The sequence below is a fragment of the Lissotriton helveticus genome, chromosome 3_1 (genome assembly GCF_964261635.1).
Source record: "Lissotriton helveticus chromosome 3_1, aLisHel1.1, whole genome shotgun sequence".
NCBI lineage: Eukaryota > Metazoa > Chordata > Amphibia > Caudata > Salamandridae > Lissotriton > Lissotriton helveticus.
This window is the reverse complement of record NC_136061.1, coordinates 1691293707-1691308889: the sequence shown is the minus strand read 5'-3', so window position 1 is coordinate 1691308889 and position 15183 is coordinate 1691293707. Positions and strand designations below refer to the sequence as shown.

At 40.2% G+C, this 15183-nt stretch overlaps 1 protein-coding gene across 1 annotated transcript in view; it reads left to right on the top strand.

The window, feature by feature from the left end:
• Positions 1 to 15183, top strand: part of LRP1B (LDL receptor related protein 1B) — a 3812342-nt gene that overhangs the window by 1549583 nt on the left and 2247576 nt on the right. Inside the window, exon 13 of the mRNA XM_078683424.1 lies at positions 13027 to 13246. Within this exon, the coding sequence (XP_078539550.1) occupies positions 13027 to 13246 (220 nt within the window). The remainder of the gene's footprint in view (positions 1 to 13026; positions 13247 to 15183) is intronic.

Genomic DNA, 15183 nt, shown 5'->3' with positions numbered 1-15183 from the left:
TTACTACTCCTAAGCTGAGAAAAATCCTAACTTTAAGACTTTCGGTATTCACAGAAGGCATTTAGGAGCCCTAAAGGTAGGAGTCCTAACTTTACTACTCCTAAACTGAGAAAAATCCTAACTTTAAGACTTTCGATATTCACAGAAGGCATTTAGGAGTCCGAAAGTTAGGGCTCCTAACTTCTGTGAATACCGAAATGAGTAAGTGCCTTTTGTGAATGCCAAAATGGTAGTAAGTTTAGGATTTTGTCTTAAGTTAGTTCTGTGAATCGGGCCCTACGTGCATTTTAATGATGTAAAAATCAGGGGCCATCTTTAAAAATAGTCCATTGAAACAGAGGGATCCAAAGTTAGAAGATCACAGCCACATACTGCCTCTTCCCCCCTTACTTGCCTCTCACTGCCATAATCCTAGGAAAATCCTGTAGTGACACATGGGCAAGCTGGGTCTCATATATATATATATATATAGAGAGAGAGAGAACAATACTGAAACACATCCATGTAAAACTGATTGTGTACCTTACAAACTAAATGTTCTAAATAAATTATTTTGTGTCAAATAAATATCAATCAGCATAAAGGAAGTACAACTTACATGCAATGTACTGACTGCTGATGTAAGGACAGCAATGATGGCACAGATGCAATGGCAACTTACATACATAAGCAAATGACAGGTCTGTCAGTAGCAGCATCTCTGCTAAAATATATATTCAGCCAACTTCTCCTGCCTGAAAGATGACAGAGAAATGCTTTTAAATTCAATTAATATGAATCAAAACATCGCACTCCAGAAAGTAGTACACATATCTGAAGTGTTTGTAAAGTTATGAGAGATTTAACATTTTCAACATTATGAATCTGAAGGAGAATTGAGTCCTTGTTGCCCCATTTGGCTGATACGAGTAATCAATTTCCCTATCCAGAAAGCATTGTTAAGGTTCATCTGTTGGCCTTAGCTGGAGGAGATGAAAAGCCTGGGGCTCTATTAAAGTGTAAATACATTGTAAACATTCTCACTTGCCACTATTTGGCATTGGTTTCTCAATGAACAGGCTACAAGGACCAGCTTCGCTCTTTGCCTTTCTCATCTATCTAATTTTGTTATATTTTGGCACCATTCTGGTGCTCGATCACTTCTTACACTTTAGAGCTTGGGTACATGTTTTAATTAGTGTAATTAATTACTTCAATAGGCTTCAACGGTAGGAAAGGTTGAATGGCATTCACCATGTAATTTCATTACTTCTATAATAAATAAATGCAATGCTACCATAAAAGGAACTTTGTCAAGCAAACAACATCTTTGAGAAATATTCATCAGCAGTTGATGTGTCTTACGTTGTTTATGGATAATTAGGGAAAGTAATTGAGGTACTTCAGGATAATTAAGTATAATGGCATAATATGAAACCACTTCAATAATTACTCTCCAAACGGCAGTCATATGGTGATTTCTACCAGACTTTAAAACAGACAGAGACCGTAGGTATAAAGAGTCATGCTGGAAACTGCCAACTTTGTAGCTTCAACAATTACAAAGAAAAGCTCAAAAAACATGTTCTTAAAATTGCTTTTAACTAAATGTAATCTTTAAACCAACCACAACCATATTCCAAATTTGCACCAAAAAAAAGCTAATACTTAGGGGCATATTTACAAGTCCCTAACGCCACAGGAACATCACTTTTATCAAAGTTCCTGTGGCAATAGGTGCTTCTCATTATTCACAAGGCAGTGTTAAGCTACTTAGGGCCCGATGTAGGTAATTCCTATTTACCTACTCTTAAATACCGAATCATACAGATTCGGTATTTAAGAGTAGGTAAATAGGAAGGGGGCAGATGTAGGTAATTCTTATTTTAGAATTACCGAATCTGTATGATTCGGTATTTACCGATTCGGTCAATACCGAATCGGTATTTCCTATTGATTCCTATGGGCCTTGAAGCCCATAGGAATCAATGGGAAATACCGATTTGGTATTTACCGAATCGGTAAATACCCAATCCTGCAAGGGTGCAGGGGGTGTCACTTTGACACCCTCTTGCACCCCAAGTACAGGCATGTGTGCCATGTGGCACACATACATGCCCTAAGGGCATGTCTGTGTGTCACATGGCACAGGTGTACATGCACAGATGTGCATGTACACCTGTATTCGGTATTTTATCACCCAATAGGATTGGGTGGTAAAATACCGAATTCTGAAGGCCTGTAGCACTGTAAACAGTGCTACCTACATCTGGAATTTACCGAATCGGTGAAATTACCGATTCGGTATTTTACAGAATCAGTAAATTTACCGATTCGGTAAATTTACAGATGGTGCAAAATATTGCCTCCTACATCTCAATCACCAAATACCGGTTGGTAACGGCCGAATTCGACCGTTACCGACCGGCATTTGGTGACTTACATCGGGCCCTAGATGTGGCTTAACTCCACCTTGTAAGTAAAGCACCCTTTCACGCTGTACTTAGCGTGAAAAGGGTGGGCAATGGATGTTGCTGTAGGCGTTCCACCGCAACACCCATTACATTTTGACGCTGCCCCCTATTTACAAGGGTGGTGTAAATAGGAGGCAGCACCAATTTTAAGACCAAGGAAAACCTGGTCTAATACAGGCGACACGAGGCGAAATGCATGATTTCTCCTCATTTCTGCTGTTTCTATGTGTGCTTCACTGTGCAGCATACATAGAAACAGCAAAACGCCATGTATGGTTGTTTATATGCAGGAAGGTGTCCCTTCCTGCAGAGAAACAATCATTTTAAAAGTGACAAGTTGCAACTTCTATGTCTGCTGCGCAAGCAGCACACATAGAAGTTATAAATCGCCATTTATGATTGTTTATTTTCAGGAACGTACACCTTCCTGCACATAAACAATCATTTCCCCCAACCTAAACCACCCTTGCACTATGGTGCAAGGGTGCCTGCGTTGGTGCTAGGCAGCTCACTTTAGTGCCTGTGCAGGTTGAATTGCAGGTCTGCACCATATTGTTGTAAATATGGTGCAGCCCTTTCTGTGTTTCTACAGTGATGGAGTGCAGCGTTAGCCTTCTTGGCTTCACGCCACACCCTGTCACTTTAGGTGTAAATATGCCCTGTAGTTTGCTCTTCTATCGTTTAAATTGCCTATTTGGTTTTAATATATAAATGAAGTGTTCCAAATTTATACTTACAACTCAAACTACTCATAGTTCATTATTAATACTATAGAGAAATATGTAACATCTTTTAACACGTTACTGTTAAGTTGGTATAATATTATCATTATATAAATTTGCCATACATTCATGTATAACTCTGTAAAATTCGAATCAACATTATTGAACTGAAAAAGTAGGTTAAGCTCCTTCTGTCATAAAAAGTGATTCATTTTACACACGTTAACATTCTTCATTAAATGTTGTCATAATTGGCCAATGATGCGGCAAAGTTATGGGAGAAAATGAGAATGAGAAACATACTGCAATATCCAATCCAGTGAATATAGATCTTCTCAGTACATGCTCTCTCTTTCACCACAGATCATACAGACCTTAAAGTGACAGCCCACTATCTAGATCACAAAACATATCCTAGAATAATTCTAAAACATACATTAAAGGCTTACATTTCAGTCTACAATCCTATAGAGAGATTCACAATGTCTACTAGCAGTGTTAGGTATTTAATATACTTAAGCTATATTTAAAGAAGCACAACAGGCGGTAAGAGGATCGCATGAACTGCACAAAAGAGCTAATTCTAATTTGTTGCCTTTTTTAAAGCACTGCCAGTGCTGTTTAATGAAGCGGCTCACTGCTTAGCTAAAAAGATCAGAATCCAAAGTGTTGTTTAATTAAGTGGAAAGTGGAAGTTCTGCATATACACAAAACAGAAATTTTCAAATCCTTATGGTCTCATTTATGGGGATTTGGAGTGGGGCAGTGCAGCAAGTCACCTTGCTGTCTGTCTTATTTCTAAGTGAAGGGGCAGGAATGCACTGTATTTATGTAATACGGTGCATTACTTTCCTTTCCTCCTGAGCTGACGCAGTTTTGGCATCCTATAGACAATTTAAGGCATCCTTGCACCATAATGCAAGGGTGCCTGTCTTGTTGGCAGGATTATTTTTGTGCAGGAAGGAGCATCCTCAGGTTTACATGTTTTTGTAAATCTGGGAAAGCGTCAACATTCCATTGGTGTTGTGTGGAAACACCAACCACAAGGTCCATGGAGCACCTCCATAATATGGAGAAAGGCGACGCAGCGATTTGCTTTGCCGCACCTTACTACATATCTATGAGGCTATTCTAAGCCACAAAAAGTGTCTTTGTGTGACCTTATCAATATGATTTTGTGATTGCGCCACCAGAGCGTAACAAAAAGTGACGATACAGCGGCTCAAGAGCTCATAAATATGCCCCTAATTGTCGAAGGAGGGGTTGTGACTGATGACTAAAAAAACTCATATTATTATTGCAGTTCAGTAATTCTGTTGATTCCTCTAAATACTCAATGTAGCTGTTGACAATTAATAACACCAGTGCTGTTTTGCTTTTGTCAATCATTTTAATTTCTTCAATGAGATGCTTGCGAATTCATAACAAGTGTTATCCTCAAAGCGCAGACATTTTAACATTAAAATTGCATTAGGTCCCAAACAGAACAGTGCAATTTGGGGTTCTCCCATTTGGGTGTACATTTTGTTTGCTTTGCTTCAGGCGCTCTCAACCCAAATCCCTAAATTAATTGTAAGTCTAGCATGCTAGTTGCATTATTCAATATAATTTTGCATGCCAACACGTTTCAAGAAATATATACAAGTGTACGTTAAGTCTAAAGTGATCACAAGGACCAGTTGGAATTAGCATGATTTTAGACGTTACTAGTATAGACTCATATACATTAAAATGTATGTCCTTCTAAGGACCTCATCTTATATGAAATTGCATGACTGTGAGCACAACCCTCACCACCATTGTGCAAAATAATATCTGTTCGCAATTTGTTATTTTACTGGTGAATATTAAAGAATCCTTCTATGGCTAAATATTCTCTGTTACCTTTGAATGGAAATATAAACTCCTTTGTTTTTATGAGCTTATGACCCACTGTGTAAAAATAAGCACATTTTCAGCAGGATGAGGGTCCCAGATTCACATAAGAGAGTCCTTGACGGCTACTGTCTGTGTGCATGGCCACCACCTCCATAGAAAACCACCACGTTTTGACTACTGGTAAACCCGGTGGCTTATGGTGTAAGGACGGTGGACTGGAATGTGTATGGATGTATTTTAATGTAATATACTTTGTGATCAAAATCCGTTTCTCTAAAAATAATGTGACAATGAATAGTGTAAATGTCGGTGGATTAGCCCACAAATCCACAGTACAGAGGAGTGGCACAGGAATTTAGTCATTTTTCTAGACAGGCTGTTATATCATTTATGCACGTGGCCAATGTTGCCATGTGTTTCTTTTTTAGTAAAATGATTATCTAAACAAGAATGTATTTTCCAATAGCATTCAACTTTCAATGGGAAATGATGAACCTCACCTCTTGTCCTACTAAAAATAGTTGGCAAAATCGGCAGTGTTAACTTTCGAGTTGCACCTGCTCGCTCTCTTACACACTTGGAACAGAATTGCACTTTTAGGACCTCAACACACAAACTTTGGCGGCTACCGAGTTAAATTCTACTAGCTGGACCATGTTGCTATTCTTCATAACTGTGGGTGAAGGTAAGGATCTTCCTGCCCACTTACTACAGCCAAGAATGCAGGGCGTCAATGTCTCCATCCAGCAGATGGGAGAAGTGGGGGTCCACAGTCAGTGGGTAGAGGGACACAAGGTGTCTCATCACCATAGGGTGTAGGGAGGGTTGGTAATTGTCATAGCAAATCCCTCATGCAAAAGACAGAACACTTCACAAGGTAATGTTTTTGTTTGTCATAAGGCACAATACATACTGGGAGGTGATACATTCAGTTTAATTCCAGGTTTCTGCTACTGTTGTCCATTGTCCTTGCTATACTCATGTATTTTTACCTATATAGTTAAGTGTGATGGGAGACTTAATGACTAAATAACATACAAAAAATACTGCATGCAAATGTGCATACAGCACATTTACAACTAAGCTAATCCAACTTTATGCCATCTAATACATATGCTGGCCACAATCTAAGAGATATAAACTTTATCCCCCTTATTTAGAATTCTCACTGTCCTCAATGTCGTGGCTTTAACACTCGAGTGTCAGACAGTACCCTTAATAAGTTATATGATCTGTCCAATGATGCATTTTCTGATGCTTTTAACCAAAAAGAAATTTGTGAATTGCATTTTACAATTTTGGATTACTGGCTAGCAAATTTCTACATTCCATTTGAAATGGTGATAGCACTATCAGGTGTTTGGAAGCAGGCCAGAAGTTCAAGCATGTGCAACAGAAGCAGCCCAAGCAATGATAGTACCTCAGAATGGAGGTGCTGAAGTTATCGTAATTCTCTTCTATAAACAATTGAACATTTTACCTATTATTACATTGCTGAGCTGAAGAAATTCAGCAGATTCAATATGGTATTTTACACTGCGGCAACTTAATTAGGTCAATATATAGAGTTCATAAGAGTATCTGCATTGCAAAATAAAATATATATTCATCCACTTTTCTGAACAGTGCTTGTGATAGGAAGTAGCAAATAATCTGTATTTCACCCAAAGCCTTGGATGTGGGATTTATGGATTCAGAATGACAAATTATGAGAAAGCCGATAGTTGCTGTGGATGCAAGTTCTCTATAATTAATAATGTCATTATCTTCTGAGGTGCAGTAAAGGTTTCAGAAATTTAAACCTGAGCTCAACCCCAGGTAGCCGTTACTCAGAGGAGACTGGCATAACTTAAGAAAATGTATAAAGAATTAGGAGTACAAAAACAGTTATAGTTTACAAAAGTAGAGAATAATTTAATGAACTAAATGACACCAAAATGAAAAAAAATCCAAAAAAGTGTACCAGAGATGTGAATTTCTAAAGTTTAAAATAGAAAAGGCACCAGAAAGCCTTAAGCTCAAATATGGGTCAACTGGTCAGGGTAGAACGGAACCTAGGTGCAATTTGAGGGTGGCCACGATGGAGTGTGAATTGGATACCCCAACCAGGATCAGCATGGTCAGAGGTTTTACTGTGGGTCTTCTTCCTAGACGTCAAAATCCTTCATCATTTCAAGTGAGCATGCTGTATCCTAAGAGAGCTCCCCAACAGTGAATAGGCGTTGGACGAGTGCTAGTGAAGGTGTTGGATTAAGCGGGAAATTCTCAGAGTGGTAAAATTCAAAGTTCTGATTCCTTCAGCGTGGTGAGACAGCAGGCTGTAGCTGAAGTGGGCTCCACAAGGCCCGATAGCTCTGAATGGAATGAAATTGAATCTTCAGGTCATGGGCAATATACTTTGGTCGAGTTGACTTGGCTGATTTGTCCCGGTCCTCCAGAGGTCATTAGAGGTAAAATTGTCTAGGACTCAGATGTTTCCGTTTGTTACAAGAAGTACACGTTGACACAGCTAAGGGTTCCAGGACCTCAGGAACAGCTCTAGGGGGTGGAGGCAAGATTCATTCCACCATAAGCCATGAGTTTGGTATAGGGTATGTTCCATTGGACCTGAACAGCTGGGCTCTTTGGGAAAAGGCTTCTTGCTACCTTAACACGGGTTTAGCCAACTGAGCCTTTGATTCCACTTCTTTGTCCTGAATACAAGTTGGAGCTTAACCCCAAATCAGGTTTCCTTCAGATCTCAAACAGAAGGCGAAATCCTTATGTTCTTCCACGGGTCCCAGGTGTTCTGAAGAGGTTCCTGGGGATGCCACGTTTATGCTGGCACCAGCTTGTGGGTGGCAATGACTCCTGGCTCCTCCCAAACCAATTGAATAAATGTTTTGAAGGGTTACCATACCCACTTTATCAGCATTTGCTGTGTGCCGTACTACAACAAATCCCACAGTGTCCCACCTTAATTCAAGATGTTGAATCCCTTCTCCGCTTGTGCAAATCCTCTGTGGTTACTTCAAACCAGTTCTGGGGCTTGGTTCTACCCCACTGGGAATGGAGCCTGCCTGGATGGGGGAACAAAAAAATTGGTATATGTCCAGTTGTCAGATAACATTTCCAGTGACAGAGGAGGCCTCTTTGAGGTTATCCAAGTCTCTGGGAACTGCCCAAATGGTCATCCCACCAGAAGACCAGAAACCCCCTCACCACACACACACAGGCATTTGTCCATGCTCTGAGAACAGTTTTCACACATCATTTGGAGCTTGAGCCCTGAGTGGGCCGCAGTTAGAGGCAAAATGTCAATTAGCTTCTAGATGCTTTAAGTATAGAAAAGATAACTTTCTAAAACTACCATTACCTTTCGGTTTAGTTAAAAAATAATTCATAAGTGTATTTGATTAAAAAAATATTGCAAATAGCCAATGAATGATATTTTTAAGTTTTTCCTAGTCAAAGATAGCAATATTAAATATAATATTGCATCTCATTGTTTCTCTTTGGGACAGCTAGCCTTGCAAATGTGAAAATAGCTTTTAGCTGCCAGTCACTGTAATGGCATTTTTAATATTAGCTTTCTACATGTCCTACTTTTAAACACCATGCACTCTGCCTGATACTATAAGGCATACTTAGGAGTGACCTAATAATATTTAAAAGGGAGGTTTAGAGCTGCAAATTTTTTTTTTTAAAGGTTGAATTGCAGTTATTTAAACTTCTAAAGTCATGCCACGATTGTAGGCCTGAAAGCCATGTTTACACTGTTATTTTAGTGGGAAACATAGGTGCTGCAGCCCACAAGTGACATTTAACTTATATGCCCAGGGTTCATTTTCTACCATATACTAGGGATGTAAAGGTAATCTACATATGGTAATTTCAACATGTTTAGGGGTCAAAGCACTTGCTCTGGGGCCTGGTTAGCAGAGTGCCAGTGCACAGAGAAAAGAAAATCAACACTAGTAAAAAAAAATAGTCACTTTCCTGTACAATTGTAGAACAAATAATGACACATATAATGTTCAAGTACCTCTATACAAATATCATCTGCATGTCACCAAAAAGAATGGAACCCATTAAATGGTAACCGCAAAATGGAATCTCAAATACAATTCACTCTTACTAAAACACTACCCACACATTTATCTTAAATACATCCTTGCTGGGAGGGAAGAGGCAGTGGCGGCTCCTCTGCTAAGTTGGTGGAGAATTGCCTCACTGTTCAAAAAGTAAAATTATAATGACAATAACAAATCATTATTGTAATTTTATTTTTCCTATTGCATGCAACCTGTGTGCAGTGTGGGGCGAGACAGGACCGGCCTGGGGAGGAGTGGTTTGCACTCCCAAAATGCACATAAACTCTTTGGCTGACCCTCTTGGGCTGCCCAAACAGTTCATTGGCACTTTGTATGTTCCTGCTAGGTTGGCATACACAGCCTGGTCAGGAACATGTGGCTCCCCGTTCAAGTCTGAGCACCGATCCACAGCGCTCAGGGGAGCCTGTGTGCCGGGTGCTTCCTACTGCTGGCAGGACTGCAGAGGAAGAAGGGAGAGGATACTGGGGAGTCAGGGGGCGGCCGGCTGGCTGTTCTGAGGTAGGTTTTATTTATTAATTAACCCCACCCCCCGCTCCCCCGTATCCTACCCCTGTTCAGTAGCAGCCGCTACTGGGAAGAGGTACTGTCTTGCATAGAGAAGTGTGGCTCAGGGGTTAGAGGCAGCAGACCCGGAAGCTGAGATCGGTCCTGGACCAGGGTTCCATTCCCCGCCTCGGCGGGTCTTGGGCTAAAAATTCCACGGACTCGATAATTCTCGCCCCGGTGCCTCCTCGACTCACGGGTTCACACTCTGCGACTCTGGGCAATAGCTTGCTTAATCTCCACAACGGCCCCTCGCGGCGGGATGCCTGACTTTCACCTTGTGGATACCCTGCTATCTCACAGGGGAATACCAGGAAGGGTTCCCTAAGCAAGCGCCGGGACACCCACTGCGGGTAGCTGTGCGCTATATAAGCTCAACTACAACTACATTTACATAGCTTGGTAGAAAACACACCAAGCCCGTCTACTGATTTCCCATAGTGAGTTTCTGAATGTTAGATTTCTTACCTTAGTATGCACAACAGACATGCATTTGGACTTTGTGGACTGAAGAGAAAGACCCTAGACATACTTCATTGCTGAGAATGACTACCATTAGTTCATTGAATGTGCATGCAGAGTAGCCCTTTTTACCTGTTTCCTTCACAGGGATAGTTGCCAACTGGCCTCTCCTGTTCACATTTGACTGTCAGCCACCTGTAGCTGGGTCCTTCACACTATCCATAAGGAGCAACTATCTGAACCTTATGTATGAGTAGCAGGATGGATATAAAATGTCTGTGCAGTGGTTGACTGGGTACCCCTGAAAATTGATTTTAGAGCGCTGTGTGAGTGGTACTGTAGAAGAAGATTGGAGAGAGACTACCAGATAGCAATGTGAATTGCAGACCTTCGCCAAAGCACTCCTATGTTCCTTTGTAGTGGCCCAGACTCCTGGGTGTAGTGGGTACATTTCTTTACATGTTTTTTCTCCCTTCTCTTTCTGAAGTGCTATCCCAAAAAAGTGGCAGGTTGCTGAGTAGAGAGGCCTCCCCCTCATTTGTATGTTTTGGGTTGAGTTAACGTATCAGGGAGCTCCCAACCCTAACCCACCTACCCCCTGACACTAGTAGACTGATACAGTGGTTTGACCATTCTGAGATGAATACACAAACGTTAGGAACTCCCTCAAACCAGTCCAGATCACATCTCTGCCTGCAAGCTTGTTATAAATAGAAGATAGAAATCCCTAATCTGTGTGCCGAGATTTCTCATTGATCAGCACTAAGAGTCACAGGGTATTTAGACAAAATATTGGTAAAAGAATATCTTGAGGACAAAATATCATAATAAGAATATTGAGGACAAAAATACTGTTAAGGTAAGTTTCGATAGGTAAGCAAAGCTTTACCATGTATATCTCCACATATATGTACTCTGACGATATGCATATCTGCAAAATACATGAATGTATGTGAAGAATAGTAAATGTATACTTACTTATTTGCATTTACCTTCTTGATATTTTGGTCCTCAATATTCTTGACAAGATGTGCTGTCCACACGATATTTTTGTTTCGATATTCTGTCAGTGATCCGACACACACAGCATTGGGGATCGAGAGATACTCACTGACTGTCATCTCCCTTATAGCAGCTTCTAAAACAGGATTCTGGAAGTTCTGGAACCAGCTATGAGGAGCTGCTTTGACACCAACTTGAGGGAACAAACCCACTGACTGCTGAGAAGAGGCACTGTATTTACTCTTGCTCCAAGAACTGTTTGCCTAAGAGAAGGGTGCATTGAGAAGCTCTGCAGAAAGAACTAAATTCAGCCTATCATAGCTCACTGGAGGAACTACTCCATTGGACTATGTAATGAGACCTTTTGACCCTGGATCCACCCTTTGTGATCCAGCAGCTCCCTGAATCCATGTTGGTATATGAGCACCCAGACCCTCTTGCCCTTACTGGTCTGTAGTGGATTGTGGAAATGTTTGGCAAGACCCCCAGTCCCCCAAAGTAAGAAGGACAGTCCAGACAAAGGGAGCTTCTAAAAACTTGAGCCGCACAGAACAACAATAGCTTTTGGTGTTTGATCCTCAAGAACAGAAAGCATTTAAGAAGGTTTGGTTCCACATTGAGATCGCACCAGCAATTGCTAATCTCTACCACCCACCCGGGGTGGGCTCTTCATTTTATTTGTGTTGTATGCTTGAGTTTGGGCCTGAGGAAGATCCATGGTAGGAGTTTATCCTGTCCCTGATCACAGCAAGTGGGGTATGCCTTCTCTTATTTATTCCTAGGTAGCCTCATCTCTGTACTGAAAATGCACACCAGCGCACCGCAGCAAGAGTTGTAGATGTCAGAGACAGTATACACACTGGCTGGGTCAAACCAGAGTCTGCACAGCTTCTCCTCATGGCTTGTGCAGAAAAGCTACTACAAGCAGTGGCGTGGGGCCTACCACCCAGCCACCAGAGTAAAACATTGTGTGAAGAATGGTAGTGTTTGGAAAATGTGTCACTTTACAAAGAAGCAGTACTAGTTCAAGAACCAGTGGTTTAAATGTGAGTTCCTTGGGATATCAGAGTAATGCTGCCCGTTTATCTTCCAGAGAAAAACACTGACTGTGCCTTTAAGGTACCTTTATCCACCGGAATAGCCTGGAGCAGCGAAGATGGTTCTCCTACACACCTGTATATCCCCACTTATAACTATGTACATGAGTGTTGTCTTCTGACTTTTATGTATAATAATGAATAGTATGTTGTGATTTAAACAATGTTTCTTTATATGCAAAATCAGTAGATGAACTATGATTTATCAATGGCTGTTGCATTTTTTATTGTGTTCTGGGTTTTGTTCCATAGTACCCGTTATACTGCTAATGGGGTGTACTTCTCGAATTGTGTTGAACAGCAAGGTACAACTTATACTACAATTTGAGAACAGTGACACATTGTTACCATGGGACGTCTTAAAAAGTGCACAAAGTCACGATTTATTAAAAAAAAGTGGTGTGCTGTTATTTCACATTCAATATAAACTTAACACTGAAAAGCATAATACAAAAGTATACAATTTGAACAGCAGCACATCCTAAATATAATTCCTACTTGATATGCTTTTTTTTAACTAAAAAGTGCAATAACGCAATACATACCTCAATAACTTGGTGCAACTGAAGCAAAATGGAGGAATTAAGCAAACCCTTTCCTTATGCAAAATCTTGGTAGACAAAAACATATTTTTATCTCTACCATAAATGGACCTGATTTGCGTATTTTATTAGCGGCAGCCATTCACAAATATGTCCTTTTAGGTTCTATAGCATTTTGCGATCTTATGAGATGTGTATACTTTTTTCTAAGTGACTGTCTTTTTTTTAATTAGATGGATGTATTGGACCGACTGGGAGGAAGACGAAATAGACCACAATGTTGGAAGGATTGAAAAGGCATGGATGGATGGTTTCAACAGACAAATATTTGTGACATCAAAGATGCTCTGGCCAAATGGCCTGACGCTAGACTATGAAAGTGGCATTCTATATTGGTGTGATGCCTATTATGACCACATTGAAATGATATTTTTAAATGGATCCAACAGACAGGTAAATGGGAATTATGTTCTACAACCTTGTGGTCTTGAATTTGACATTTTTCACACTTAAGATTTTGAAAATGAGTGCCCCACAAATGAGTGCAGTAGCCATTTGGCTTTGCAGACCGCACAATGTAATTAGTTTTATTTATTTATTTATGTGCATACCTCCATTCGGCCGTATTCCGTAATTTACTATCCTCCATCATGCCCCTCCCCGCCCCACTGCCCGCAGCTCTCCCTCCAGGAGCCACTACTGAATGAATGTTTATATAGTATGAATATAAATTAAAAAGTAATCTCCTCTACGGCCTACATTATTAATGTAGATGTCGTTTTATTTCTATTTTAAGAAACTGATGGTATCACTCTGTAGCATTTTCTTACAAAAAAATCCCCTCCCCAATTGAACCTGTATTGCTTGTAATTAGCATCAACAGCAGCTATGGTTTAACAGAAAATTATAGAAAATATTGAGTTTCCACTTTGATATCAAAAACATGTATTAACAACTTCAAAATTTGATGATTGTGAAGTACAAATTAATCACACAAATATTAATATATAGTGCATACATATGGCAAATGCTTGATTGCACACACTGTCAATGTTTTACAAAATAAATATCTTTCTTAATTCATTTAAAAAAACAAGCCCCTTATAGCCTTGCTTCACACATTCACACATTCAACCATTTGTGTATTCAGACTTATCCCTAACATCATATTCACCATCATCATCATCAAAGTATCTTTATTCGGCCAAAGCCATATAAGCATAATATCAGCAATAAAACACAAAGAATGAATATTTCAACAAAGGCATAGACTCCCTCAATGGTAGATAAAGAACTCATGTGCAGTTCATAGTGCATGTATATCACAGGTTGTTAAAATTCATATTGCTTCCATAATAAGCAAGAAATGACAAAAAATTAACATTTCAGCAAAGGAATAGACTCCATCAATAGGAGATCAAGTACTCATATGCAGATCATAGTGCAGGTATACAGCAGGTTGTTAAGAATCATAATATTTCCAAATAGTACCTGCCGCTCTCAAAAAATTCAACAATGCATAATTAATATCTGGTGATCCCAGACACTGCAAAAACACAGGACCATCCTTATAGTGTCTCAGGTTTGTCGTTCGCAAAACGAGGACCAAAAAGGAAAGCCTCAGAGCTGAGTACAAGGTGCAAAAGAGTATAATGTGACTAGTGCTTTATGTAGAAACATTATCATGGGGGGAGGACATGTTGCCAACTCCCTTACAAATGAAAAGTGAATTTAGAGTGCAGTGTGCATAACCTAAAAAGAGTCAAATAATTACCGCTGCGTGGGGTTTATATTCCATTATAAGTAGAACTCCATGATCCTTATTGTTGACACTGTGGAATATTTGACAACCAATTGTTTGGCCTGAGTATTCTGTAGCTGTGAGCTCATACAGTGGTCCATGTAGTGTTGTTTAACCAGTTCTTTATATTCAGGCTTGATTTTAAGAGGTTTTTTTATAGTTCTGAGAGATCTATAGTCTCGAAAGTTTCCCTCAGAAAGGAGAGCCAGGGAATCTGGTCTGCCCTGTCAAGTGACAGACAATCAGTAATGCAAGTTCTTAAAAGCCCAGCCTCTGGGGTTTCCCAATATTTGATCCACAATAGCAGTGGTGCAAGCCCAATCGATTCCTCCAATCAATCAATCAATCAATCAATCAATCAATCAATCAATCAATACACTTGTAGAGCGCGCTACTCACCCGTGAGGGTCTCAAGGCGCTGGGGGGCGGGGGGGAAGTGCCGCTACTCCAGGTATGGCATTCCAAGTTCCTCATGGCATATGAGTGTGGCAGTACCCCCAGGATTTGACATTAAGCTATGCAAGAAACAATTTCAGCTCTTTGGAGGACCCCTTATTTGCAGTAGCCCTTTGCTAAGAGAGAATCCCGC